This window comes from Hesperophylax consimilis, chromosome 9 (assembly GCF_061612785.1).
Source record: "Hesperophylax consimilis isolate HC1 chromosome 9, BYU_Hcon_1.0, whole genome shotgun sequence".
NCBI classification, from domain to species: domain Eukaryota; kingdom Metazoa; phylum Arthropoda; class Insecta; order Trichoptera; family Limnephilidae; genus Hesperophylax; species Hesperophylax consimilis.
The window spans coordinates 754,451-781,074 of NC_142844.1; the positions used below are offsets into that span (position 1 = coordinate 754,451).

The 26,624-nt window shown below is 36.1% G+C and overlaps 2 protein-coding genes across 2 annotated transcripts in view; one reads left to right on the forward strand and one right to left on the reverse strand.

The window, feature by feature from the left end:
- The first annotated feature begins 183 nt into the window (after positions 1 to 183).
- On the forward strand, positions 184 to 7,777 carry LOC149420762 (radial spoke head 1 homolog). Its single transcript, XM_089635114.1, has 2 exons — positions 184 to 287; positions 6,950 to 7,777. The coding sequence occupies exons 1-2, from the start codon at positions 231 to 233 to the stop codon at positions 7,775 to 7,777; spliced, it is 885 nt and encodes a 294-aa protein (XP_089491240.1). The 5' UTR covers positions 184 to 230.
- Positions 7,778 to 7,847: 70 nt separating this feature from the next.
- LOC149420763 (protein argonaute-2-like) overlaps positions 7,848 to 26,624 on the reverse strand; it is a 98,350-nt gene continuing 79,573 nt past the window's right edge. The window contains exons 19-20 of the mRNA XM_089635511.1: positions 9,571 to 9,776; positions 7,848 to 8,920 (exon numbers count right to left, since the gene is read on the reverse strand). Coding sequence (XP_089491637.1) covers positions 8,827 to 8,920; positions 9,571 to 9,776 — 300 coding nt within the window. The 3' untranslated portion in view covers positions 7,848 to 8,826. The remainder of the gene's footprint in view (positions 8,921 to 9,570; positions 9,777 to 26,624) is intronic.

The following is a 26,624-nucleotide window of genomic DNA, read 5'->3' on the forward strand; positions in this document are numbered from 1 at the left end:
TCCCTATTTTCAATAATTGTATACAAACTATATTAATTATTATTATAGTGTGTACAAGGTTTACTACATTTGCAGAGGTGGGAACTATTTTTCTTTTGCAAACATTGAAATGAATTACCTACCTAATTATTTTATTCTATTTTCAAACCAATACGTTACAATACAAAAACTACTCTAGACACTGTCAAAGTTTGTTTTGTTGATTAACTTTTATTGAAACCGGATAAATAATGTCTGAAAAAGAACTTCAGCCAGAAGAAGAAGGCGAAGATGAGATAGGAATAGGGGTAATTTATTTTACTAGTTTCCTTTTAAAATTTGTCACATTGGTGGGGTTTTTTAAACTTCATCCTTTGGCCCATGTTCAGATTTGACTTGGCTTAGATCACCGTCATCTTTATTAATACACCCCATGCTGTACAAAACTGGACTGTTGGTCTGTTTAACCGTCAATGCGGTTTTGCCATCTTCATAGGGGTCACACGTGGCCACTGTGCTGCCGGGGATGGATTCGTAGGACCACATTCCCGTCCCACTGTTCATTGTCTCTCGTTGGGACTGCCTGTGGTGCGCTAGAAGTTAAGGCTGTCTTTGAGTTGTTCGTTGCCCTGGGAATGTGTTTAACCTTACTTTTCATTATGCTCTTTATAAGGGGGCAGACAGATTACGCTATATGCATCATGGCTTGGCCTATTTCAGCATATCGCTCACCATTCTATCCCAATGGCGAGCGATTGGCAATATAGGCCGAAATAGGCCGAGCCACGAGAATATAGCGTGGTCTGTCACAGTTGTCTCCCCCCACTAGCAAGAACAAGAACAAACTGTCTTGGATGAGAACAACATTTTTGTTATGTATAAATGTATGTTGTGCCGTGTAGGAACAGTCGGGGGTTTCTAGAATCATTTAATAGTAGCTTCTTTAAAAACAATAGAGTCTTGAGGTGAGAACCGTCTGGAGAAGGACTCATCTGGTCCTTAAAAAGGTTCGGGAAAGTGGTGGGTGACCTCGACTGTAAGTGCCGCTTTTACAGCACGGCCTGTATTAATAAAGATGGCGGTGCTTCGATGGAATCAAGTTATGACTGTTGCTGGTCTAGTGGCCAAATCTTATATGTAAATGGTCCTCTTATGGACCTTGAGTGTTTAATGCTCAGTAACCTAACTGAAAGTATTCTAATCTATTTTTTTTTTATTTTCCAAAACTTGATTTGTGTGAAAATTTAATCGATCATAAGTAGTTTCCCCAAAATAGCGCTGAAAATTGATTTTTTTATTGTGCCTATTAGCAACAACAGCACAAGAAATTAAAAAAATGTTTTGTCTGTGTATCAGAAAATTAATAATAATGGTGACAAATGAAGACAGGAGTGAACTTGCATAACGTAAACTATAGATTTGTTATTTTTCAAATGCATAACTTCTTTTGATTGCAACAATAACATTTGGCTGTCATCAGTTGTTTTGTTTTGCTCTATCTAAAATTAATTTTTTACCATTCTTTTTTGTTTTCTGGCAAAAAAAGTGTAGTGTGTTGTGCCTTGAGGTTTCTTCTCCCTCCTGATCTTCCAGGAGTCACTTTTCGCTGCTGATTTCCAGATATTTATAAACTTTTTTACTTCTGTCATTTTTCATACTATTATTGTAGTTGTTTACTGTTGTGAATAATGGAGGAAGATTTCCCTCCTGGACCCCCTACAAAGCCCCCAGATCCCTCTCCAGACCCCCCAGACGGGGAAAATGTAGAAATTTCTGACAGTGATTCTGTCATATTGACTTCTACCAAAAAAAGGAAATTTACTCCTTCTTCCCCAATAAAACTTGACTCGCCTTCGACTTCACTGTCCCCACCAGCACTTTCTCAACTTCCTCCAACAAACTTTTATTCTCCTCATTCCCGTGGCCCATTCATAGCATACGCCCAAAAAACTGAGCAAGGAAAAACCATCCACCCTCTTGAATTTGGCAAATTCCTATCAAATAGCAAGAATCTTTCAATCAAACCTGGAGGTGTAAAAGCCGAGGGTCGCTTCCGAATCTCCGTCGAATTCCTCTCAGGGCCAGCTGCCAACATTTTCATCAAAAATATCTTCATTTCATCTAATTCAAAGTTCAAGGCATATATCCCTACTTTCAATGTCACTCGCATGGGCCTGGTCAGAGGTATCTCGACCGATCTGTCCATCGAAGAAATTCTGTCTTCACTTTCAACCCCCCAACACATTGGCAATCCCATAAAAGCCAGGAGGCTAAATTACAAGGACTCCTCTGAGGGTATAATTACCTGGAAGCCCTCCCAATCTGTTGTTATCACCTTTGAAGGTCAATCTCTTCCCTCCCATATATATTTATTCTTCAACTCATTACCAGTTGAAATGTATACATATCCCACCACTCAATGTTTCAATTGCTGCCGTTTTGGTCATACCAAAGCTGCATGCAGATCTCAACCCAGATGTTTTAAATGTGGAGAAAACCACGCAGCTGACCAATGTCCTTCTTCCTCCTCACCTAAATGTTTTAACTGCTCAGGCTCACATACAGCTATCAACACATCTTGCCCAGAACAATCTCGCCAAAAAAATATTAAAATTTCAATGGCCTCTCAGAACTTGTCTTTTCTGCAGGCTTCTAAATTATTCCCGCCTGTCAAAAAATCATTTGCTGAGGCTTTATCCAGCAACTCCTCATCCAACCCTCTTCCCTCCACTGCAACAACTTCTTCTCGTTCAACTAAATTCACATACAAAAATGCTATCTCTAAACCGGCTCCTGGATACGATCAGCAACAACACAACTCACTGCTCTTAAATCCCAATGGTTCACCTCTTTCAAATGCCACAAATGGGTGTGCAAATAATTATAATCCGTCCTCAATGAACTCTCTTAAACTTTCTGAAAAACTCTCCCAAGACAATTCTTCATTTATCCAAACTCTTATTATGCTTCTAATTGACCTTATTTCTTCTCAAAGTAATCTACCGTCCAACGCTGCTACTATTATTTCCACATTAAAATCATTTATTCAAAATGGCTCTTCAGGATGTCAGAATACTTCAGTGGAATAGCCGAAGTGCTATTTCTAACAAATCTGATCTCCTTAACCTATTAAATTCCAACTTTATTTCTTTGGCTGCTATCTCGGAGACTTGGTTTACTCCATCCACCATCTTTAATGTGGGAGGGTATTCCTGTCTCCGCGACGATCGCCCGGAAGGTTTGGGTGGCGGTACTGCCCTTTTTATTAAAAAATCCATATCATTTTCCCCAATAAATAATATCTAACCCCCCAATGCTGACTTCCAAATGGTTGCAGCTAAAATAAAGGACACATCCTTTATTTCAGTCTATCTTCCCCCAACAGCCCACTTCAATAAACAAACTTGGTTGCAAATTGTAAGTCAACTAAGCCCTCCTTTCTTTATATTAGGCGATTTTAATGCCCATTCCCCCGTCTGGGGTTCTGCTTTCTCCGACCGAGATGGTCGAAGTGTGATGGATTTCCTAGATCAATCCAACCTTTTCCTTTTGAATGACGGATCTCCTACTAGGATCTCACGCCCCAGCACAAACCCCAGTGCAGTGGATCTCTCGATATGTTCTACTAGTCTGGCTTCTCTCTCCTCGTGGGTGGTGTCCCCCGACCCTTGCTCCAGTGATCATTTCCCGATCATCATTACTTATCAAACTTCTTTCCAATCGGACAAGTCTCATATTTCGACAAAGATTAAAACGAAACACACCAAATGGGATGAATTTAACTCTCATATGGACAAGTTCCTACTAAATTCACCCGCCACCGATATATTTTCCGTCAAAGATGATTATAATAACTTCAAATCAATGCTCATAACTGCAATAAATAAATCAAATCCTCCCCCTAAAACTAAATCTCTCAAAAAACTCCCTCCAACTCCCTGGTGGGATGAGGAATGTTCCAAAGTAGTAAGAATTCGGAAAGCTAAATCTCTTTCCTATCGTTACAATATGACTATGGAGAACTATCTTATATACAAAAACGCTGAATCCAATGCCAAAAGGGTATTGAGGTCAAAAAAAAGATCCGGATGGTACAACTTTTGCAGTTCAGTATCTCCGAACACTCCAATTTCGGAAGTTTGGTCTATGATCCGAAGATTTCGATCCTCCTTCAGTTCACCATCTCCTCGAGCGTCCCATTCTAAATGGATAGATGAATTCTTGGACAAAATTGCCCCCCCTTCTGTTCCTAACTTAGATGAAATAACGCCCATCTATAATACTCCCATGTCTAATCATTGGCTAGACTCTCCATTCACCTTAATTGAGCTAAAAAATTGTTTATCAACAGTCAAGGACTCATCTCCAGGCAGAGATGGTATACCTTACAGCATAATCAAAAATAGTAATGATAATGTTCTAAACCACTTCTTAAGCATCTTAAATAAAATCTTCCAGACTGGTATAATGCCTGATGACTGGAGTTCTCAAATAATCATCCCTATTTTAAAAACAAACAAATCTCCAAATTTTGGATCCAACTACAGGCCAATCGCTCTTTCATCCACCCTCAGTAAACTTTATGAAAAATTAATTAAAAACCGATTAGAATTTTTTGTCGAGAGTAAACAGCTTCTCTCTCCATCTCAATTTGGATTTAGGAAAAAAAAATCCACTCAGGATAACCTTGCCATCATCAGCACTGATATTAATTTATCAATTTCTAAACAGGAAGTTTGTCTTGCCGTCTTTATAGATATAGAAGGCGCCTTTGACAATGTTTCCATCCCAATCCTGAAAAAAAAACTTCTAGGCCTTGGCCTTCCCCCCATGTTTGTCCAATCAATTATTAATCTATTTCTAGATAGAAAAATTTTCATTGAACTTCCAGATATTTCTCCTCAAAGTAGGTCTATTTGGAAGGGTTTACCACAAGGCGATGTATTGTCCCCCTTACTGTATAATATATACACATATGATATGCATGTCACTATTCCCCCACAAATAAAAATTATCGAGTTCGCAGATGACATAGCTTTCTTCTTATCATCCAAAATCATCCCTCTTGCCGTCAAATATCTTAACGAAGCCATGAATGCCCTTTGCACATGGCTCACGTTACATGGTCTTGAACTTTCAATCCAAAAGACTCAGTGTGTCACCTTCTCAAACCGCCATAAAAACCCCCCCGTTCAAATTTTATTTAAAAATTCTCCAATCTCCAACGCTTCTGAAGTAAAATTTTTGGGAGTAACATTTGATAGGAAACTTAAATGGTCTTCCCATATTAATAATTTAGTTACTAAATGCGAAAAAAATTTAAATATCATCAGATCATTATCTGGCGTTTGGTGGGGAGCTCACCCTACTTGCATTAAGTTGCTTTACAATGCACTTATTCGAAGCCATCTCGACTATGCCTGCCCACTTTTTAGTACTGCCTCAAAAAATGTACTTAATAAATTAGACAAAATTCAATCTAAATCTTTGCGAATAATAACTGGAGCGATGCAATCGTCACCCATCAATTCCCTTCAAGTAGAATGTTCTGATCCTCCTCTTTATTTAAGGCGTCAACTATTTGCTGACAAATTTGTTCTTAAATGTTTAAATTCTAAATGTCATCAGGTTATCCCCAGCCTCTCGTTGTTCATTGACTCAAACCATTCATCTACAATCAGAGCTTCAACTAAACCTATTCCTGACATCTGTAAAAATTTTAAGTCTCTCTCAGAGCTCCACATCATCCAAAATGATCTACTTCCCTTATACAAACTAAAATATAGTCACGTCACCCTATCCCCGACAATATTAGAAGGGATCGGAATCTTTAAAAGTCATTCCAATCTCCCGGCCCGAACTGTCAATAATATGTTCAATGACATTATTTTATCTAAATGGCCCAACTTTTCTCTTTTATTTACTGATGGATCCAAATCTCCCGACTCTCCTAACTGTGGTATAGGTATTAACGTTTACCACAATAATTCTAATGATAGAATATTTCATTCAAATTCAAATCAATTTTCAATATTTTCAGCTGAGTGCATTGCAATAATAGAATCTCTCAAATATATAATCAAAAATAATTTTGAACATTCCCTCGTTCTCTCTGACTCTCTCAGTTCCCTCCAAAAACTTAAATCCAGTCCTCTTCTTCATCCTGATGATCATTTTGTATGCCTTATTCGAGAGATGATAGCATCCATTCAAAGCTCTGGTAAATCTGTAACTCTGATTTGGATTCCTGGACATGTTGGTATCATGGGTAATGATATTGCGGATGCCTTGGCAAAACAAGGAGCGTCCAACCCTGTTGTTACCCTTGTAAACCACATTCCCTTATCTGACATTTTTTCCATCATCAAAGAAAGATCCCGCAATGTTTGGTCAGAGTATTGGCACATTGCTAGTCAATCCAAGGGAGCCTGCTATGCCTCAATACAAAGGACTATACCATCAAAACCGTGGTTTCAGCAATTCCCTCATTTTTCCAAAAAAGAAATTTCTTCACTCATTCGAATGAGGATCGGTCATTGTTCCGTTCCTTCCCATCTTTTTAAAATTCACGTCCTTGACTCCCCAGATTGTACATTCTGTGGTCTAGAAGTGGGAACTTTAGATCACATATTTTTTGGTTGTCCCTCTCTAAACAAATATCCTCTCTTCTATCAAGCCTTAACTAAAATTGCCTCCCCTCCATTCAACATTTCATCTCTTTTAAGTCTGAACTCGACTCCAATTTTCATTATAATTTTGAAATTTGCCTATTTAAATAAAATTAATATTTAAATTCACCTTTCAATACACCTTTCTCAATAATTTTAAATGATGGCCAAGAACACCCTTGAAGGGTGAAAGCCAGAAATAATGGGAAAAAAAAAAAAAAAATGCATAACTTTTTGAACCCTGCTATCGAATCCTGACTACACTCTACTAATATAGTTAACGTTTTCTTAAAATATTATAGGAGTACCACGGTAAAAGGAACGGGCTTGGTGAGCGGCAAGGATATGGATGGGCCATTTTACCAAACAAAGATATTTATGTTGGAAATTATTTCAAAGGCTTGCGTCAGGGAAAGGGGTTGTATGCATTCCAAAATGGCTGTCGTTACGATGGCTCGTGGAGGAAAAGTGTCAAATACGGTTTTGGCAAAATGATATATCCCGATGGATCAAGGTACGAGGGAGAATGGAAGACTGATTACAAGCACGGATTTGGGGCGTATTACTACCCCAATGGCGATGTGTATGAAGGCGGTTGGTACAAAGGATTGCGCCACGGGCTAGGGACATATGTATACTCCAGGCTGCAAGTTACCTTCATGGGTAGTTGGATTCACGGACGTCAAGAAGGACCAGGGCAGATGGTGTACCCCGGATACAGGTACCACGGCTCCTGGAGCGAGGGCTTCCCAGATGGAAAAGGCTTTTTTGTCTTTGATTCGTGCATGCAAGAAGGAATCTATTATAAGAAGCCTGTTGAGCTAGAAAAGGTAACCACTGAGGACGCCGATGAGGAAATAAATCCCGACAAAGCCAAAGAAGCTAAAGTAGAAGAACCAGTTTGGATGCCGATTAGGATAATGCCGTACTCAGTGGAGCTTCTGCCGCCACAGCCGATGCCTATGCCCATCACAGATTCCCTGGCTTCCCTAAGCGACGATCAAATAGATTCCAATATATTCTTGTTCGAGCCTTATCCTTATGGTGGCCAGGACATGGAAGAGGAGGAGGGCGAATATGAACATTATGTAGAGTCCAATAAGGATTTGCAATCAATTCCGGAAGAATAGATCACACATTTGGAATAAAGTGGTTTGAAATAAAACAGTTTAATTTAAAAACAAAATTTATTGATAAATACAACTTTTGATGATCTTCTTTTAATCTTCCACAAAACATGAGAAAAGAAAATATAATATGTATCAACACTTTATAGTTTACTATTAAATTGTGTTATTTATGAAAAGGTATTAATTTGTGATGAGCAAGTTGGGATTAAAATATGGACTTAGTTACATGGAGGTTAGTTTTACATAAAAGGCACTCATACATTTAGATATGTAAAAAAATTTAGCTTAGAAACTAGGAAAAATAAACCTTTAATGAGTTTAGATCAAAACAATTGTATGATCGAAAATCCCATATTAGGCCGGAGTGTTTCCGCTTTCAAAAAAAAAAAACAAAATATTTGTGAACGCATCTGAAAGCTAAAAACAGTTTCTGAAAGATGATGAAATATGCTTTCAAATTTTATTTTTAAAATAAACATAATTTCTTATTGCAAATGCTAATTATTTTTTATTTAAATGTTATATTATATTTTTTTAATAATTAACTTTTTTTAACTAAAATTACTGTTGGTGCAAAAAAATTCGCGCATTTTATCAGAAAAATGAATTAAAAATGTTATTATCACCTTACTTATTCGTCGTTTCATATAAAAATAAGTAATACAAAATTTCGTAATTTTTTTTTCAAATTGCAGTCGTAACTTCTGGTTTCACGAAGACGTAGATTTTAATTCTTTTGTGGTTAACTTCTAGATTGGAATATAAAGCGTGGAGTTTTCTCTTTCTCTCTGAGGGGTTAAGATATTAGTGGCTGAATGGGTCTGTTCTTACATTTTATCAGTTTAATTGCCGTCACCTGTGATGCTTATTTCATTCACACATTTATGGACATTTCATTTTATTACCACATTCATATATTATTTGCATAAAACGAAAATATTGAAAGTGAATAAAATAGTGTGATATTAAAAATAATCTTAATTGTAAATAAAAAAATATGATGTAGTGTGTCGCATATTTATAATATTTGGTCAGATATAATATTTGCACTAAACAAAATACATTGGCCGTTCCGTGCGAATAAAATCCGTCACTTTTAACATATTCTGTTCGGTCGACAGTTTCTCCATATTGAGGTTCTTCCTGCAAACAAAAACGCAATGATAACAACAAAAGGTGTGGTTAGACTTAGACGTCATAGTGAGCAGACTGTGGGTAAATGGGTAGAATGCACAGAATGGGCACCTACAGAGGCTAGCATGACCACCTAAAAATGTCAATACTGACTCGATAAAGGTTTTCCATAACAATATTGTTAGACAGTTCTAATTGACCCTCGGAACCCTAGATAAAGTTGTCTACAATTATGTTGATAAAAATAGTTTTCACAACTTTCGTGTGGAATTCAAAAATTTTGGCTTATTTTAAATAGAGAGAGACAGATTTGAAGTTGGGGAAGAGAGAGTACCACAACAGGTATTTCAGAAATATTTTAGATATTACTTAATCAAAACCAACTCACTAGACCTTCACGTTTCTAAATGAGAAAAACACTGTTGATGTAATAGACAAAATGTATCAGTGCTGTCATCTGGAGTGTTATATTTTCCTAGCTATAATTCTAATTGTTGTTAATATTTGAACCCTGAAGAAGCTTGTAACATGTATTACCGTATTATCGCGTGCTAGAAATATTGATAAATTAAGGTTGATAGTTAGTCATTTGTTTGTGGCATGGACTCTGGTCAGTTGTCAATATGGTATATGGGCATGCTAGGGCCCGTGTAACTCACCCCTGGATGTAAACTTTGGCCCTGAGTGCGGCGAGGTGTGCATAGTAGGTGGGCGCCGGGTAGGACACGGAGCGGTTGCAGCGGGTGAACATATGGCACAGGTGGAAGGCCAGCTCCTCTACCTCCGACTCCTTCATGTCTGCATCATCCCACAGGCGGTGATAGTGCGTCGGGCGGGCCGTGCCTTGGATAGACTCGTGTGACAACTACTCAAATAATACAAAAGAATGAAAAGAGAACATGTTAAAAATGAAAATATGTATGCACACACATATTAACACACTTTAATCGGGAAAAGTATTTCTACCCGTTAAGTCGATTGACGCTTAACGTCGGGAAGGGTATTTCTACCTTCTGCGCCCGCCTCATTTCAATGGAAGAAAAGAAGAAATTATCCGATGTTTTTATATGAATATTATATCCCAATCTCTTTGTAAAGGTCCCAACTATATGTACATAATTATCAAATTGCAATGCAAGTCTTTTTTTGTATTTATCTTTGAGTCTTTTGTGTACATCGATATTTCGACTAAAATAACCTAAATTATTGAACACCTGACACTTTATAGGTATTGCGTTTGAAGATCAACGAAATAAGTAATTTAGATAACATATTCTGTTATCGTAATAATTCAATTCCTGGAACGAGGGTTTTTATTACCCTGAAACCCGAAACAAATCTCTCTATCTCTGTTCCGCACCCACTCAACTCCTAGGTGCGAGCGAGCGGAGAGTGTCGGGCGCATTTAACAAAAGCAGGTATCGGCAAACACAGTTAGGCAGACCATAATAAATATTTAGAAGTGCATGCCAGTTTTTAAAAAGAAAATTGTCCTACGGTTGTGTTCCGAGGAGATAATATTTATATTTGCTTTTTCAAACCTTTCAAAATGGATTATGAAAATTACGAAAGTGATGACGAAATCGTCGCAGATAATTTATCTGCCTGTTCTAGTAATTATTTGCCTGAATTCTATAGTGAAAGTGAAGAATCTAGTGGAAGTGAAGAAATTCCTTGTAGGAGAAGAATGTCAGTGATGCCATTACAGTTCAGTGATTCTGAAGAAAGTGATATGGAGGAAGAACAATGAAATATTGGATGAACAATTTTTAGACGTGAACTCTAACTGATTATATAAAAGTGGTTAGAAACTTAAACCTAATAGTGTGTGGTGAAAAACAATAAACAATATTACGTGAGCGATATGAGAAGCATTCTACCGTAAGTGATTATTTTAAATTTCATTTGAAAAAATAACCAATATTATTACCACGTTCCGATGGTTTTGGTTCGCTGTACCGTGCGATTGCAATTGCACACATGGTATTTGAATAGGCAATAATGTGTTACTCTGACGATACTAGAGATGTGGCAATTGTTTTTGTAATGATTTGAGCTTGGTGAAAATATAATAATTTGTAATTTAATAAAATTGAAACCTAGTTTATACTTTAAAAAATTAATCCTAATGACCCAACAATGACTTTGTTTTCGATTTATTAAGTTGCATTAGAAATAATACTTGGTTTTCGGCTAGAAATTTTATAGCTTGGGTATGCTGAGTTTTTTTTTTTTTTTTAAAGTCGGAGGCGGTTTACTTACGTACCCCGCGAGCACTTAGGCCATAGGCCCATTGTACTATCTCCCATTTTACCTCATTCCCTTGCCAGTAACCCGGTCCCTTTTATGAAGTTCACCAGGGCTGTCATTGGATATGTGGCGATGTCTTCTGGTTCCACACTGTGTCTTCCCAGGTATCTGAGCCTTATTCCCAGCAGAGCGGGACATTGGCACCATAGGTGAATTGGAGTCTCTTCCTCCTCTTCATATTTCCTACAGATGTTGGTGTTTTCCACTCCCTGAGTATGCTGAGTTAGTATGTAGAAAATTTTAATAAAATATTTCCATTATTTTCGAAGATATTGATGAAGAAGTGATTTAAAACAAATCAAAGAAATTCGCGCGGGACCTTTATTTTCACCCGTTTTCAGCGGTCTGCCGGCGAAAAAATAATCTGATCAAACTGTGTTAACAATAATGGAGTAATTTGTACAGCCCCGTTTTTGTGAAAATCAGATCACCTCAAGGGAGCTGTTAGGGCACATCCTATAAAATTATCTAAAAAAGTATCTAAAAAAGTCAATTTTCTTAGAAGATTAAGAAATAAACTAAATGGAAACACTACAGAGCTGATTTATAAAACTATAGTTGCTCCACATTTAGATTATTGCTCTACTATGTTGTATTTGGCCAATGAAGGAAACTTGAACAAGCTAGATGTTATACAGAATAGAGCTATGAGATGTATACTAGGAAAAGGAAAATACGCAAGCATAGATCAAATGAGAGAACAGCTAAATTGGATTTCTATAAAAAAGAGACTATTATTTAATGTGTTAATTTTTGTACATAAAATCATGAACAACCAAATGTCAAAATATTTTAAGGATGAAATTGTTTTTAATAGAGATGTTCATAATTACGAAACCAGAAATGTAAATAGGATTAGATTGCCACATATGAAAAAAACAAAATCACAGAACTGCCTAATGTACAAAGGACTAAAAATGTATGATGAAATGCCTGAAAGTCTGAAGAATGAATGTATTTAAAAAGAAATGTTATATTTATTGTAAAAATATGTAAAATTACAAAATGAAATACGATCTTGTTTATATTAGTTTATATTCAAATGTATAAGCTAACTCAATAAATAATAAAAAAATAAATAAAATAAAGAATAATGCTTAAAAGTTTCACTTCCAGCCTTGGACAGTAACGGTTTGGAAAACTCCGATATGTCAACATGGAAAGCTCATCACCCATATTCAACAAGTTATAACTTTATTTCACGTGCGGACAACAATTTTTTGATTCATTAATTGTTTCTCAAAATATTCAGAGTAGGCAGTGAACTAATTAGGTGCAACATATTCACACATAAAAGAGATGGATATCATTATTCGGCTTGCAGTACCGCAAATGTAACAATTTTTCCAAAAGTGATGATTTAACTTTCTTTATGCGGCTGTCGCATATGTGGTCCATTGGCGGCTATCCCTTTATCCACTTTAGTGATTTTTGGGATATTATGCCAAGTTTGCAAAAACGTTTTGAGCGATCGCTTACCATGCCATAATGTGCCATATTTATAGAAGCTAAAAATATAGAATAGACGGCGAAATCCAGGTGGATTTATTGGCTTTAAACTGCAGTAAGCAGTTTCATATCTTTACATATTAATATTTTGAGGAAGGGTATTAATTAAATAATATGGTAAATATATATGTATATATGACACCGAGTGGATATGCTAAATACGTACATTGTGTCAAAATGAGTCACATGATGGGATAGATTATAGATTGCACTGAAAAGATTAATGCCCTTCGAATTATCTTCATTTTCCCTGAGTATCTCCATCCACAGAATGCTGAATATTTGTGAAAATGTTTTTGGACAATACTAGTCTAAGAGGTCACGGTCTTTTTCATAACGATCAGAGGAATGGGTAGTTTTAGTACATATTCAAAGTATGGCATCTCCGCATATGAAAAACGTTGGTCTGCCTGCTCTAAGTGGTTGCAACTATGAGTTATAGAGCTTACAAGAGGCTTTATTGTTTCGAAAAAAAAACGATCAGAGGAATGGGTAGTTTTAGTACATATTCAAAGTATGGCATCTCCGCATATGAAAAACGTTGGTCTGCCTGCTCTAAGTGGTTGCAACTATGAGTTATAGAGCTTACAAGAGGCTTTATTGTTTCGAAAAAAAAACGATCAGAGGAATGGGTAGTTTTAGTACATATTCAAAGTATGGCGTCTCCGCATATGAAAAAAGTTGGTCTGCCTGCTCTAAGTGGTTGCAACTATGAGTTATAGAGCTTACAAGATTAGGCTACATTGTTGCGAAAAAAAAAACGATCACAGAAATGGGTAGTTTTAGTACATATTCAAAGTATGGCGTCTCCGCATATGAAAAAAGTTGGTCTGCCTGCTCTAAGTGGTTGCAACTATGAGTTATAGAGCTTACAAGAGGCTTCATTGTTTCGAAAAAAAAACGATCAGAGGAATGGGTAGTTTTAGTACATATTCAAAGTATGGCGTCTCCGCATATGAAAAAAGTTGGTCTGCCTGCTCTAAGTGGTTACAACTATGAGTTATAGAGCTTACAAGAGGCTTCATTGTTTCGAAGAAAAAACGATCAGAGGAATGGGTAATTTTAGTACATATTCAAAGTATGGCGTCTCCGCATATGAAACAAGTTGGTCTGCCTGCTCTAAGTGGTTGCAACTTCGAGTTATAAAGCTTACAAGATTAGGCTACATCGTTTCGAAAAAAAAAAACGATCAGAGAAATTGTCAGTTTTAGTATATATTCAAAGTATGGCCTCTCCGCAGATGAAACAAGTTGGTCTGGCGGCTCTCAGTGGTTGCATTTCAGAGTTATGATGCGCGCAAGTCATTGCATTGTTGCGAAAAAAACGATAACAGAAATGGTCAGTTTTAGTACCTATTCGAAGTATGGTGTCTCCACAGGTGAAGCGAGTTGGTCTGCCTGCTCTCAGTGGTTGTATTTCAAAGAAAAAAAAATAACAGTAATCAATAAAATAAAAAAATTAAATCGAACAAATCCAATTTTTATTAATTCAACTTCCATAATCTGAACATCTTTGGGTAAAATCACAGATTAATCATTTTGTAGAATATTACTAAGGCTTAAAGAGTTAAATATTTACTTACTTCTAATATTCTTTTAATATTTTTATGAGCTTTTTCATTAGTCACATCAAAACATCATGGATTTTGGCGATAAAAGTAAAAAATAGCTTAAAAAAAGGGGTCTACGGTATCGTATACCGTTTACCTAATTCGAGTTTGAGGGATTTCTTAACGTACTTCGAAAAATGGTGTTCAGAAAACATAAAAAAAGACAACCTAATATTATAGTAGGAGATTTCAATATAAACATGAATAAAAATGCAGACATCTATACAAAAAACTTAAAAACTTAATCATTGAATTCAATGGGATGAAACAACTGGTAAAAGATCCCACTAGAGTAACTCTAACATCAAGTACATTAATTGATCTGGTGATAACAAATGTATTTGAACTACAGGTAAATCTATTAGATGCACCCAGAATCACAGATCACTCCATAATTCAAATTATAGAGCAAAATCGAAATACGAAAAAACATTTTATAAACACCAAAGCTTATCGGAACTATGCAAAATATGACGAAGAAGAACTAAGATTACAACTCAGAGCACTAAATTGGAATGGAATAATGGAATTAGATTTTGATATTAAGGTAGAAACATTCATAAAAAACTTAAAATATTCAATTTCAATATTCAAGATTTCTTTTTTAACTTGGATAGATTTAACTTAGATTTCGTCATCTTCGGAATCTTCTTCGCTGCTTAGGCACGTAGACGAGGAGTCTGTAATGTGATAAAATAACTGTAAAGTTTGATAGAAAAAATGACGATTTTGATGATATGAAAATTATTATACATATGTATATATAAAAAACAGAAGGAAACGAACTCTTGTATGTATAGCTTAATGAGATTTATGGTTTAGATACGTAATATGCCATTAATAAGAAACAAATACATGCAAACTTTTCGTTTCCTAACGATTTTTACCTATACATCCGCAATCGTATAAAACTTACCACTGACATCACCAGAAATATTGTCATTTTCTGACTCCGTTACAGTAACATCAGATACTTTATCTGGTAGTCGGTTCCCTGCATACCAGATAGGGACATATTTGCCGTGTTCTTCTTTCCACCCATGTTCAATTGGCAATAGATAGCTTGGAGGATTTTTGGTTGAATTTATCCAGATATTTGATACGTATTTAGCTCTAAGTATCTTTTGAACTAGTTCGATTTCAGACGGTGGCAAAAAAGCAGCATCAAAATTCATAAGAGTTTTGTTAAATTTTTCATTCTCTTTATTGGGCTTAAATTTTTTGAGGAAAATCTTATGGCGGGCCTCGTTTACAGATTTACTCTTCACACCATATAACTCACATATGAATTGTTCAATTTTGCATTTGATTTCATTTGTCAATGGAGCATTAGAACTTAGCTCTATTAGAGCCTCTTGATAAACTGTGTTTTTACTTAGGATATTGTAAGGTTTTTGTTTGCCCTTTCTATAAAATGCAGGGGTATAATCACACCCTGTCAAAGCATGAAACGCTGGCAAACTCTTTGCCAATGTAGCACCAATACTGAGATAAATTTTGTTAAAATTTACAATACGTCGTTTGGCAAGAGTGTCGGATTCAATAAATATTTCATGCTTTTCGAATTTGTCCAAATTTCCCAGTAAAATGACGATTACATCAGTGTCAGAAGTTTTAATCAAAATATTAGATGGTTCTTGAATACTGTATATGTGGTATATTATTTTTGTATCGGTTTCTTCGTGGTGCCCACACATCAAATTAGGGTTATCGTTTTGCACAACCTTTTTGCCGTCGCTTTGATATTCATACGAATAACAATTATTTTCAAAATTGAGATTAACCGTGCTTCCAGAAATGACTAGACTAGCCTCCTCGGAACTCCAATGTTTTATGAAAAAATGCACGAGTTCTTCTTTGAATTGTGTAATTCTTAATTCTTTGACGAAATTTCTTGGTCTGATTTGTTTTGGCGATGTTATTTTATACTGTGTTTTGGGGGTAGCTTTGTGCCCAGCTCTCATTTCACGTTCAAAATCTTTGATTGAGGGTGATAAATAAGAATCAAATATTACATCGATACGGTTTGCTTTGTAGCTCATACATTTTTTCAAAATGTATAGCGACATTTCACCAAATGTTTTCACATGCACTGGTATTAAATGGAGAATATAGAATCCATCTACAATCACAACATCAATTTTTTGTGGCGTATTGGCATTGGCTGTTTTTTCCAATATTTTCATGAGTGCAGCCTTGTTAGTCTTCATCAAGGAACCATCTAAATGACTCATTGAAGGTGACGATGAAGATAATGGATATTCCAAAACTTTTGGCAAATCTAGTTTCTGATTAAGGGAAATTCCTAAAAGACGACCGAAGACGTTTCGTTCTGCTTTTATAACTTGCAGTTTTTGTGCTGCTTTACATGGCTTTTTTGATTTATCTGAACAGAAATTCCTGATTTCATTGCGTTTTATTGGTTTCTCGAAACGGTCGGGATTTTCATTACATTGAGACATAAATTCTTTTCTCTGATTTTCTCCTGTAGCCTCTATATTGAGCAGAAAGTCTGCGGTTTCATTCGTTACTGAATTCCCAGTGACAATATTGTACAGTTCGTCTTTATCGTCTTGATAATCAAATGGATTGCCATAAGATTCTACAGTATCGACAAGTTTCTTCACTGCCTTTTTGTTTTTGGAAATGTTGGCTGTCTGCAGATCAGAGGTAACGTCTTGTACCCTGGTAATATTAGTTTCTTCTAAAACATGAGTTATAATGGTGGATCTCAGTGCATGGCTTTTTGCCCAACGCTGTCGGCCTGACAAGGAATTAGTAAAATGGCTAACACCAGACAATCGCTTAGCAGCATCGGCGTTTATGGTTTGTTCTAGTGTTAAATCAACGGGTTGTCTAGAAAACGCTTTGTCAGTGCGCTTGATACCCAACCCATGACGTTTTAAATGAAGCTCGAGGCCTGGGTGAGTGTCTTGGACTTTTAATATGTCGTCATGGTGCTTTGTGAGCCATCGCGCATAATTTGGATGATTTAGTATGAAAAATATATTGTTAATTTTTGGAAGTACATATTTGTAAAGCTCAAAATTGTTTTTTCGTATCGATCGGCTCAAAAGAAAGTAATACTCGATCAGATTTATCAGATCCCGGGCCGGACGCGGGCGGAGGAGGGGGCAATGTGTGTGTCAAGCAGGGTTCCCGATTTGCGGGAATTCCCCAAACTGCGGGGAATTTTTCAGATTTACTTAAAACTGACCATTTCTCTGATCGTTTTTTTTTTCGCAACAATGTAGCCTAATTTTGTAAGCTTTATAACTCGAAGTTGCAACCACTTAGAGCAGGCAGACCAACTTTTTTCATATGCGGAGACGCCATACTTTGAATATGTACTAAAACTACCCATTTCTGTGATCGTTTTTTTTTTTTTCGCAACAATGTAGCCTAATCTTGTAAGCTCTATAACTCATAGTTGCAACCACTTAGAGCAGGCAGACCAACTTGTTTCATATGCGGAGACGCCATACTTTGAATATGTACTAAAACTACCCATTCCTGCGATCGTTTTTTTTTCGAAACAATGAAGCCTCTTGTAAGCTCTATAACTCATAGTTGCAATCACTTAGAGCAGACAGACCAACTTTTTTCATATGCGGAGACGCCATACTTTGAATATGTACTAAAACTACCCATTCCTCTGATCGTTTTTTTCGAAACAATGAAGCCTCTTGTAAGCTCTATAACTCATAGTTGCAACCACTTAGAGCAGGCAGACCAACTTTTTTCATATGCGGAGACGCCATACTTTGAATATGCACTAAAACTACCCATTTCTGTGATCGTTTTTTTTTTCCGCAACAATGTAGCCTAATCTTGTAAGCTCTATAACTCATAGTTGCAACCACTTAGAGCAGGCAGATTCATAAGAGTTTTGTTAAATTTTTCATTCTCTTTATTGGGCTTAAATTTTTTGAGGAAAATCTTATGGCGGGCCTCGTTTACAGATTTACTCTTCACACCATATAACTCACATATGAATTGTTCAATTTTGCATTTGATTTCATTTGTCAATGGAGCATTAGAACTTAGCTCTATTAGAGCCTCTTGATAAACTGTGTTTTTACTTAGGATATTGTAAGGTTTTTGTTTGCCCTTTCTATAAAATGCAGGGGTATAATCACACCCTGTCAAAGCATGAAACGCTGGCAAACTCTTTGCCAATGTAGCACCAATACTGAGATAAATTTTGTTAAAATTTACAATACGTCGTTTGGCAAGAGTGTCGGATTCAATAAATATTTCATGCTTTTCGAATTTGTCCAAATTTCCCAGTAAAATGACGATTACATCAGTGTCAGAAGTTTTAATCAAAATATTAGATGGTTCTTGAATACTGTATATGTGGTATATTATTTTTGTATCGGTTTCTTCGTGGTGCCCACACATCAAATTAGGGTTATCGTTTTGCACAACCTTTTTGCCGTCGCTTTGATATTCATACGAATAACAATTATTTTCAAAATTGAGATTAACCGTGCTTCCAGAAATGACTAGACTAGCCTCCTCGGAACTCCAATGTTTTATGAAAAAATGCACGAGTTCTTCTTTGAATTGTGTAATTCTTAATTCTTTGACGAAATTTCTTGGTCTGATTTGTTTTGGCGATGTTATTTTATACTGTGTTTTGGGGGTAGCTTTGTGCCCAGCTCTCATTTCACGTTCAAAATCTTTGATTGAGGGTGATAAATAAGAATCAAATATTACATCGATACGGTTTGCTTTGTAGCTCATACATTTTTTCAAAATGTATAGCGACATTTCACCAAATGTTTTCACATGCACTGGTATTAAATGGAGAATATAGAATCCATCTACAATCACAACATCAATTTTTTGTGGCGTATTGGCATTGGCTGTTTTTTCCAATATTTTCATGAGTGCAGCCTTGTTAGTCTTCATCAAGGAACCATCTAAATGACTCATTGAAGGTGACGATGAAGATAATGGATATTCCAAAACTTTTGGCAAATCTAGTTTCTGATTAAGGGAAATTCCTAAAAGACGACCGAAGACGTTTCGTTCTGCTTTTATAACTTGCAGTTTTTGTGCTGCTTTACATGGCTTTTTTGATTTATCTGAACAGAAATTCCTGATTTCATTGCGTTTTATTGGTTTCTCGAAACGGTCGGGATTTTCATTACATTGAGACATAAATTCTTTTCTCTGATTTTCTCCTGTAGCCTCTATATTGAGCAGAAAGTCTGCGGTTTCATTCGTTACTGAATTCCCAGTGACAATATTGTACAGTTCGTCTTTATCGTCTTGATAATCAAATGGATTGCCATAAGATTCTACAGTATCGACAAGTTTCTTCACTGCCTTTTTGTTTTTGGAAATGTTGGCTGTCTGCAGATCAGAGGTAACGTCTTGTACCCTGGTAATATTAGTTTCTTCTAAAACATGAGTTATAATGGTGGATCTCAGTGCATGGCTTTTTGCCCAACGCTGTCGGCCTGACAAGGAATTAGTAAAATGGCTAACACCAGACAATCGCTTAGCAGCATCGGCGTTTATGGTTTGTTCTAGTGTTAAATCAACGGGTTGTCTAGAAAACGCTTTGTCAGTGCGCTTGATACCCAACCCATGACGTTTTAAATGAAGCTCGAGGCCTGGGTGAGTGTCTTGGACTTTTAATATGTCGTCATGGTGCTTTGTGAGCCATCGCGCATAATTTGGATGATTTAGTATGAAAAATATATTGTTAATTTTTGGAAGTACATATTTGTAAAGCTCAAAATTGTTTTTTCGTATCGATCGGCTCAAAAGAAAGTAATACTCGATCAGATTTATCAGATCCCGGGCCGGACGCGGGCGGAGGAGGGGGCAATGTGTGTGTCAAGCAGGGTTCCCGATTTGCGGGAATTCCCCAAACTGCGGGGAATTTTTCAGATTTACTTAAAACTGACCATTTCTCTGATCGTTTTTTTTTTCGCAACAATGTAGCCTAATTTTGTAAGCTTTATAACTCGAAGTTGCAACCACTTAGAGCAGGCAGACCAACTTTTTTCATATGCGGAGACGCCATACTTTGAATATGTACTAAAACTACCCATTTCTGTGATCGTTTTTTTTTTTTTCGCAACAATGTAGCCTAATCTTGTAAGCTCTATAACTCATAGTTGCAACCACTTAGAGCAGGCAGACCAACTTGTTTCATATGCGGAGACGCCATACTTTGAATATGTACTAAAACTACCCATTCCTGCGATCGTTTTTTTTTCGAAACAATGAAGCCTCTTGTAAGCTCTATAACTCATAGTTGCAATCACTTAGAGCAGACAGACCAACTTTTTTCATATGCGGAGACGCCATACTTTGAATATGTACTAAAACTACCCATTCCTCTGATCGTTTTTTTCGAAACAATGAAGCCTCTTGTAAGCTCTATAACTCATAGTTGCAACCACTTAGAGCAGGCAGACCAACTTTTTTCATATGCGGAGACGCCATACTTTGAATATGCACTAAAACTACCCATTTCTGTGATCGTTTTTTTTTTCCGCAACAATGTAGCCTAATCTTGTAAGCTCTATAACTCATAGTTGCAACCACTTAGAGCAGGCAGACCAACTTTTTTCATATGCGGAGACGCCATACTTTGAATATGTACTAAAACTACCCATTCCTCTGATCGTTTTTTTTTCGAAACAATGAAGCCTCTTGTAAGCTCTATAACTCATAGTTGCAACCACTTAGAGCAGGCAGACCGACTTTTTTCATATGCGGAGACGCCATTCTTTGAATATGCACTAAAACTACCCATTCCTCTGATCGTTTTTTTTTCGAAACAATGAAGCCTCTTGTGAGCTCTATAACTCATAGTTGCAACCACTTAGAGCAGGCAGACCAACTTGTTTCATATGCGGAGACGCCATACTTTGAATATGTACTAAAACTACCCATTCCTGTGATCGTTATGAAAAAGACTGTGACCTCTCAGTCTATACGTAACACTGCTTTTAACCCTTTGCAAGCGGTGGAAAAAAATCGGAATAACAATGCCCCATACCCATAAAGCTTTTAGTTACTATCCCTTAGGTCAGGGAAAAATAATTTTAAAAATCTCCAGAGACCAGATACTTAGAAAAAGTACACGCACTATCGTGCGATTCAGGAATAATTTGACATGCGCACGATCGTGAGCTTACCATTATTTCGGTATAATTTCTCTAAAATAAACACAATAAATTTAAAAAACAATATTTATTTATACTTTTTCATGCATTTACACATTTCTACATTTTTGAAATTATGTTTTCTTGTGGTAATTATAAAAACAATTTTTCCCTCGAGATAAACACAGATACAAGTTGCATTTTAGAACTGCTTCTGCAATTTACATAGCGGCAGACTCTGGGAGCATTTATCTCGTCAAAAACTGGGAAATGATTATATTCATCATATCTTTTAGCTACAGATGGTGAATTTGCTGGCCTGTAATTCCTATTACTTAGCAATTCGTCTTCTTCCTCATCTTTTTCGACACTTCTCTTTTTTTCAGGTTTATTTACAGATCTATCGGCAACATCCAGGCGAAACTCTAATAATGTCAATATCTTGTTCCTGGGAACTCCATTTGCAAGCAATCATTTGTATAGAGTTTCCAAGCATTTACCAGAGCCAAGTCCACGAAATGGATTAGAACTTTCAGTGTCCATTTTTTGGTTTTAATGAAGGTACGAAACGAGTATTCATTTAGCTGGTCCAGAACGTCCACTCCTCCCGTGTGCATATTGTAATTCTGCACTATCTTTGGAGCTAAAATGTCAATGTAAGACCTTGAAATTTTGTCCCATCTTTTGACTGATGTCTTATTTCCAGCACCAGTGCAATTTGATACCATCAGAACTGATTTGTTATCTTTCCATTTAACAAGTACAGTTTTTCCACTGACAAACTGCTGGATTTCTCTTTAAAGCATGACTCTGTCATTTTAAAATTAAATGTTGACTCTTCCAGCTAATCTATTTAGCATAATAGTCCCAGTGCCATGTAGTTTTTGAAGGTGTAGTTGTTTGATCAAAATAGCGATCAAAGTAAAGACAGCTGCCGGGGGGACACTTTTAGCCAAGTGTAGAATTATCGATGGACCAAGGCCGAGTGGTGTGTCTCCGAAAGTACTCTTGGCTCCCTGATATATGGCAAAATCAAGCATGAGGACACGACTTGTCGTGAGAACAAAATTCTGTAATCCTACAGGGCGAGGCTTGTTCTTCACCACCTGGCAAAGTTTACATCGTCCAGTAAACGGGATCATTTGCTCGTCAATCGAATAATAACCTGGAACTTTTTCAAGCTTGGTACATGCATTTGAACCCTTTTTACTACTGGTTGAACTTTCCATAGCGGGTTTTGGGCCTTTTCTGGTGGAGCTGCATCTGTCTCAACCACATGAAAAGCATTCGAAATGCAAAAGGAAAAGCACAGGAAACTATCGCGTTGCACTTCATCACTTCAGAGCTCATCAGCACGCCAGTACATTAGCAATTGTTCTTAGGTGGTACAAGTTAGAACATGTAGTAGCTTTTTCAAATTCCATGGAATTCCGCAGTGTTCTGCGGTAGCTCAGGGAGGTCATGGGATTTATCTGTGAATGGTGTTTGCTTCCAAGTACGCTTTCGTCTCCACTTCTTCCTCGAATCTCTTTTCTGCCTTGGCTTCTTCGATCTTGATATAGTGGGAGGAGGGAGATTATTGTCATTTTCCATGGGTTTCTGTAGATCCGTAAACAGGTCAACACACTCTGCCAAAAAACCCTTCATCATCATTGCCCAGATCTTCAATTTCTGACTCGTCACCATCACCCAGAATCTTCAAAACATTATACTCTTTTTTGGTGATTCCTTAAAATAAACAAAAAATACCGATTAGGTGGTTGATAAATGAGCACTTTAAAATAAAATATTTGTAGATAAATCACCTAAAAATGTGACCATAACCCTGAATGTTACGATCGTGCTGTTAGAGATTAAAAGGATAATAACTATTAGTTAACGTAACACAACTACACAAAAGTGCATTTAAACTGTTACTTAACATCTTAGGCTCTGAAATAATACACAATATTACAAATGTATCAACAAATAAATACTAAAATATCCACATACCTTTGCCAACTGCTGGCTCAAAAAATACAAACATCTTCGAGCGTATTTCTCAAGCTACTGACTAGTTCAAACACGTTCATCTAACTTCACGCGGCTAGAGCAGTTCCCGCACGATAGATCGACACCAGGTCCGCTCCCAAAAACAGATTCAATTTTCGTTAAAAAATTTTCAACGACTAACTCACGCTCGTATAAATCCGGTTGTAAAGGGTTAAGACAAGACAATATCTCATATGTGTCACGAATTTTTCTCTCCTGAACAATTTAATTTTTCCAAAAGTGAAGTTTTAAGAGCGTTGTTTTCGCGGACGAAATTTCGACTCCCGCAAAAATAATTATTGTCCTGTGTCCCTCTCTAACGGAGCGTGCAGCGGGGAACGGAGAGGGAGTACCTGGCTTTTAGTACGGCTGACGTTGCAAGCGATCAAAAAAAGTTAGATAATATGAGATTAAATAAAAAAGAAATTAAGTTCAATGCTTGAATATTTGCACGAAGTCGGTGAAATGTCCCTTTCGTTTAGTTCATTCCATGTAGCAGCACAGCATACAAGGGCTTCCGACCTATTCTTTAATAGTATTGGTATATGCGCATGTACACGTTAGGCACTGACAATATCACGCATAAAAGGCCAGTAAAAGAGAAATGCTTTTTTTCTTTTGTGCGTGAATATATTTGCATCTAAACGGGGAATCACCCTTTTGTTTAGTTCATTTAAATTAGCAGATACGTGTATTATTGTAGGAGATACGGAAATTGTACACGTGCATCGTACATGTGGCCACAGACGAAATTATAATAATAGTAATAATAGGTGTATAAGTTTATAAATTAGATAAGTACATAGAATTAACAGCAGTAAATAATATATGAACAGTAAGTAATATAATTGTAGAGAATAGAAATATACACTTACTTAAAATTTGTGTAAGTGCACCGGTAAAGGCCTTACCGTTACTGTTGACATAATCTTTTATTTTTTAATTTTTACATTACCTTTGAAATTTTTGTGAATCACATTTTTTTTATTTTATCTGGAAGAAAGTTATAAAGTCGTGTCGCTGTGTACCTATATAATTCCGAACACGCACTGACTTTATCACTGGGATTTTGGTCGAGATTATTTTTAAGTGTTGTGTAAGAAGAATATTATGTGAACAACAAAATTAAGTAATACAACTATAAATAAAAATAACCATAAAAAAGCACAATAACAGCAAGAATAATAGCAACAAGCATATTTTATTAAAAAATGTTCAATGAATCGGTATAATTATTTCCGTCCATTCTAGGCAGTGAGGAATATATTTATGGTAGTTAGTCCCAGATTTTTTATACTGAAAAAAATCCTATTTTATAATCTACACAATACATGTGCACAAGGTGAAAAATAAAAAAAAGTCGGACAGGTAGTAGTTGTATAGTAAGAACAATTAGATAATGTTAATTAAGTGTTAATCTCAAGTGACCTATCAGGTAAGTATTGAACTGTATATTTTCTCCATAAATAGTTAAGTAATAACATAGACCACTGTACAAATGTATTATCAGTTTGTACAGCGCCCTTGAGGTGTTTTTGCACAAAAACGGCGCTATACAAGTCATCCAAGTATTATTATTATTATTATTATTAACAGACTCCAATATAAATAAGCAAATAAATAATTACATAAATAAAATTTAATTAAAAATTTAATTTCATAAAATTTGTCAGTCAACCACAAAATTTTCCAATTTCAATTTTCTAACTAAAGGCATTACTTATATGTTATATAATGTCGGGTGATACGTCTGACATTTTCTGCGACGATATTTCGGGTTCAATCACATCGGTACTAAAAGAAAAAAAATCAGGCATCAAACCGTGAAAACAAAAGACCGCATATTATACTGTCAAGGTATGATCAATATGTGTAGTGATTATACTTACAAATTCGACAAAATAGTACAAGCAATTATAGGCAAAAATGGAGGACGGTTTTTATTCTTAAATTTAATCACTTTTAATTAAAGATCGTCGGTGTAATATTGAATTGTACCAATGTGTAAAAACACTGTCATCAAAACTAAAAGCTGAACGGCAATAAAATGAAACTCTCACTACTAACCAAAAGATGGTATCTTGATGTTATTGTGTACATTCTCGAGAGTTTGTTCTTGTGAAAATAAAATTATTTGCTTACCGTTTGCTCAAAATCCCACAATTCACATCGATGTTTTAGCATCGAAAAAATCCTTGTTGGCAAATTTAGCCTGACAATCTTTAACATCATTTACGGAACTGAAAACAACAAAAAAACATTACATTTTTACCGTAAAAAATAAATACTTATAATAAATATTGATTTAAATATTGCATTTAATTTTCACCTGTTCCGAGTTCTTTCTGTCTTTTTGACATTGCACTTCCTCTTTTTCCGGTGCATACTGGGTGGCTTACCACGTATCCACTTTCGACCTAAAACACAAATAACATTTTATAAAAATCAATAATGTAAGTACCCTAATTCATAACCTAATTATCATTGTTAAAAATGCTCAAATAATGATTACTTACCCATGTTGAATGAAATAAATTATTTGGGGATGCTTCGGTTAAAAACTGTGGAGTTTAAAAATAATATTATTCGTAAACAAAGTAACAAATTCGTCAATTATATGTCCGCGCGGGCTGACTGCGAATGTCACATATACATACACTAGCAATAATAATAAAAAATGAAGGACGATTGACGTAGGTATGTATGCATGTATTTGTTAGGCAGGCGATCTCTCTGGGGCCCCTGCCCCCCGCCACCCCCCCCACCTACTCTAGCCAGTCCGACTCAAGAAAGTGCGAATGAGACAATAACAAAAAAGCTAGTTAAATATACGTTGAATTTGTGGCCACCAAATTCGGCTTTTGAAGCAAATAAAACTTTTTTCAGTGAAGATTCAAATTTTATTGTATAGTTCATTATATGCCTGAGACGGGATATGTGAGATTTTTTCAAAAAATATCTTCCATTTGGTCACAAAAAATTGCCAAAGATGCCTCGTAAAATCATGTAAAATCGTCATCTTCTGGGGCCTATATTCTATAATTTAAGGCAAAAATCGAAAATCTGATCCATATGCGTACTTTATATTTACCATGTCTTTTAACTAAAAAAAAAAAAAAAC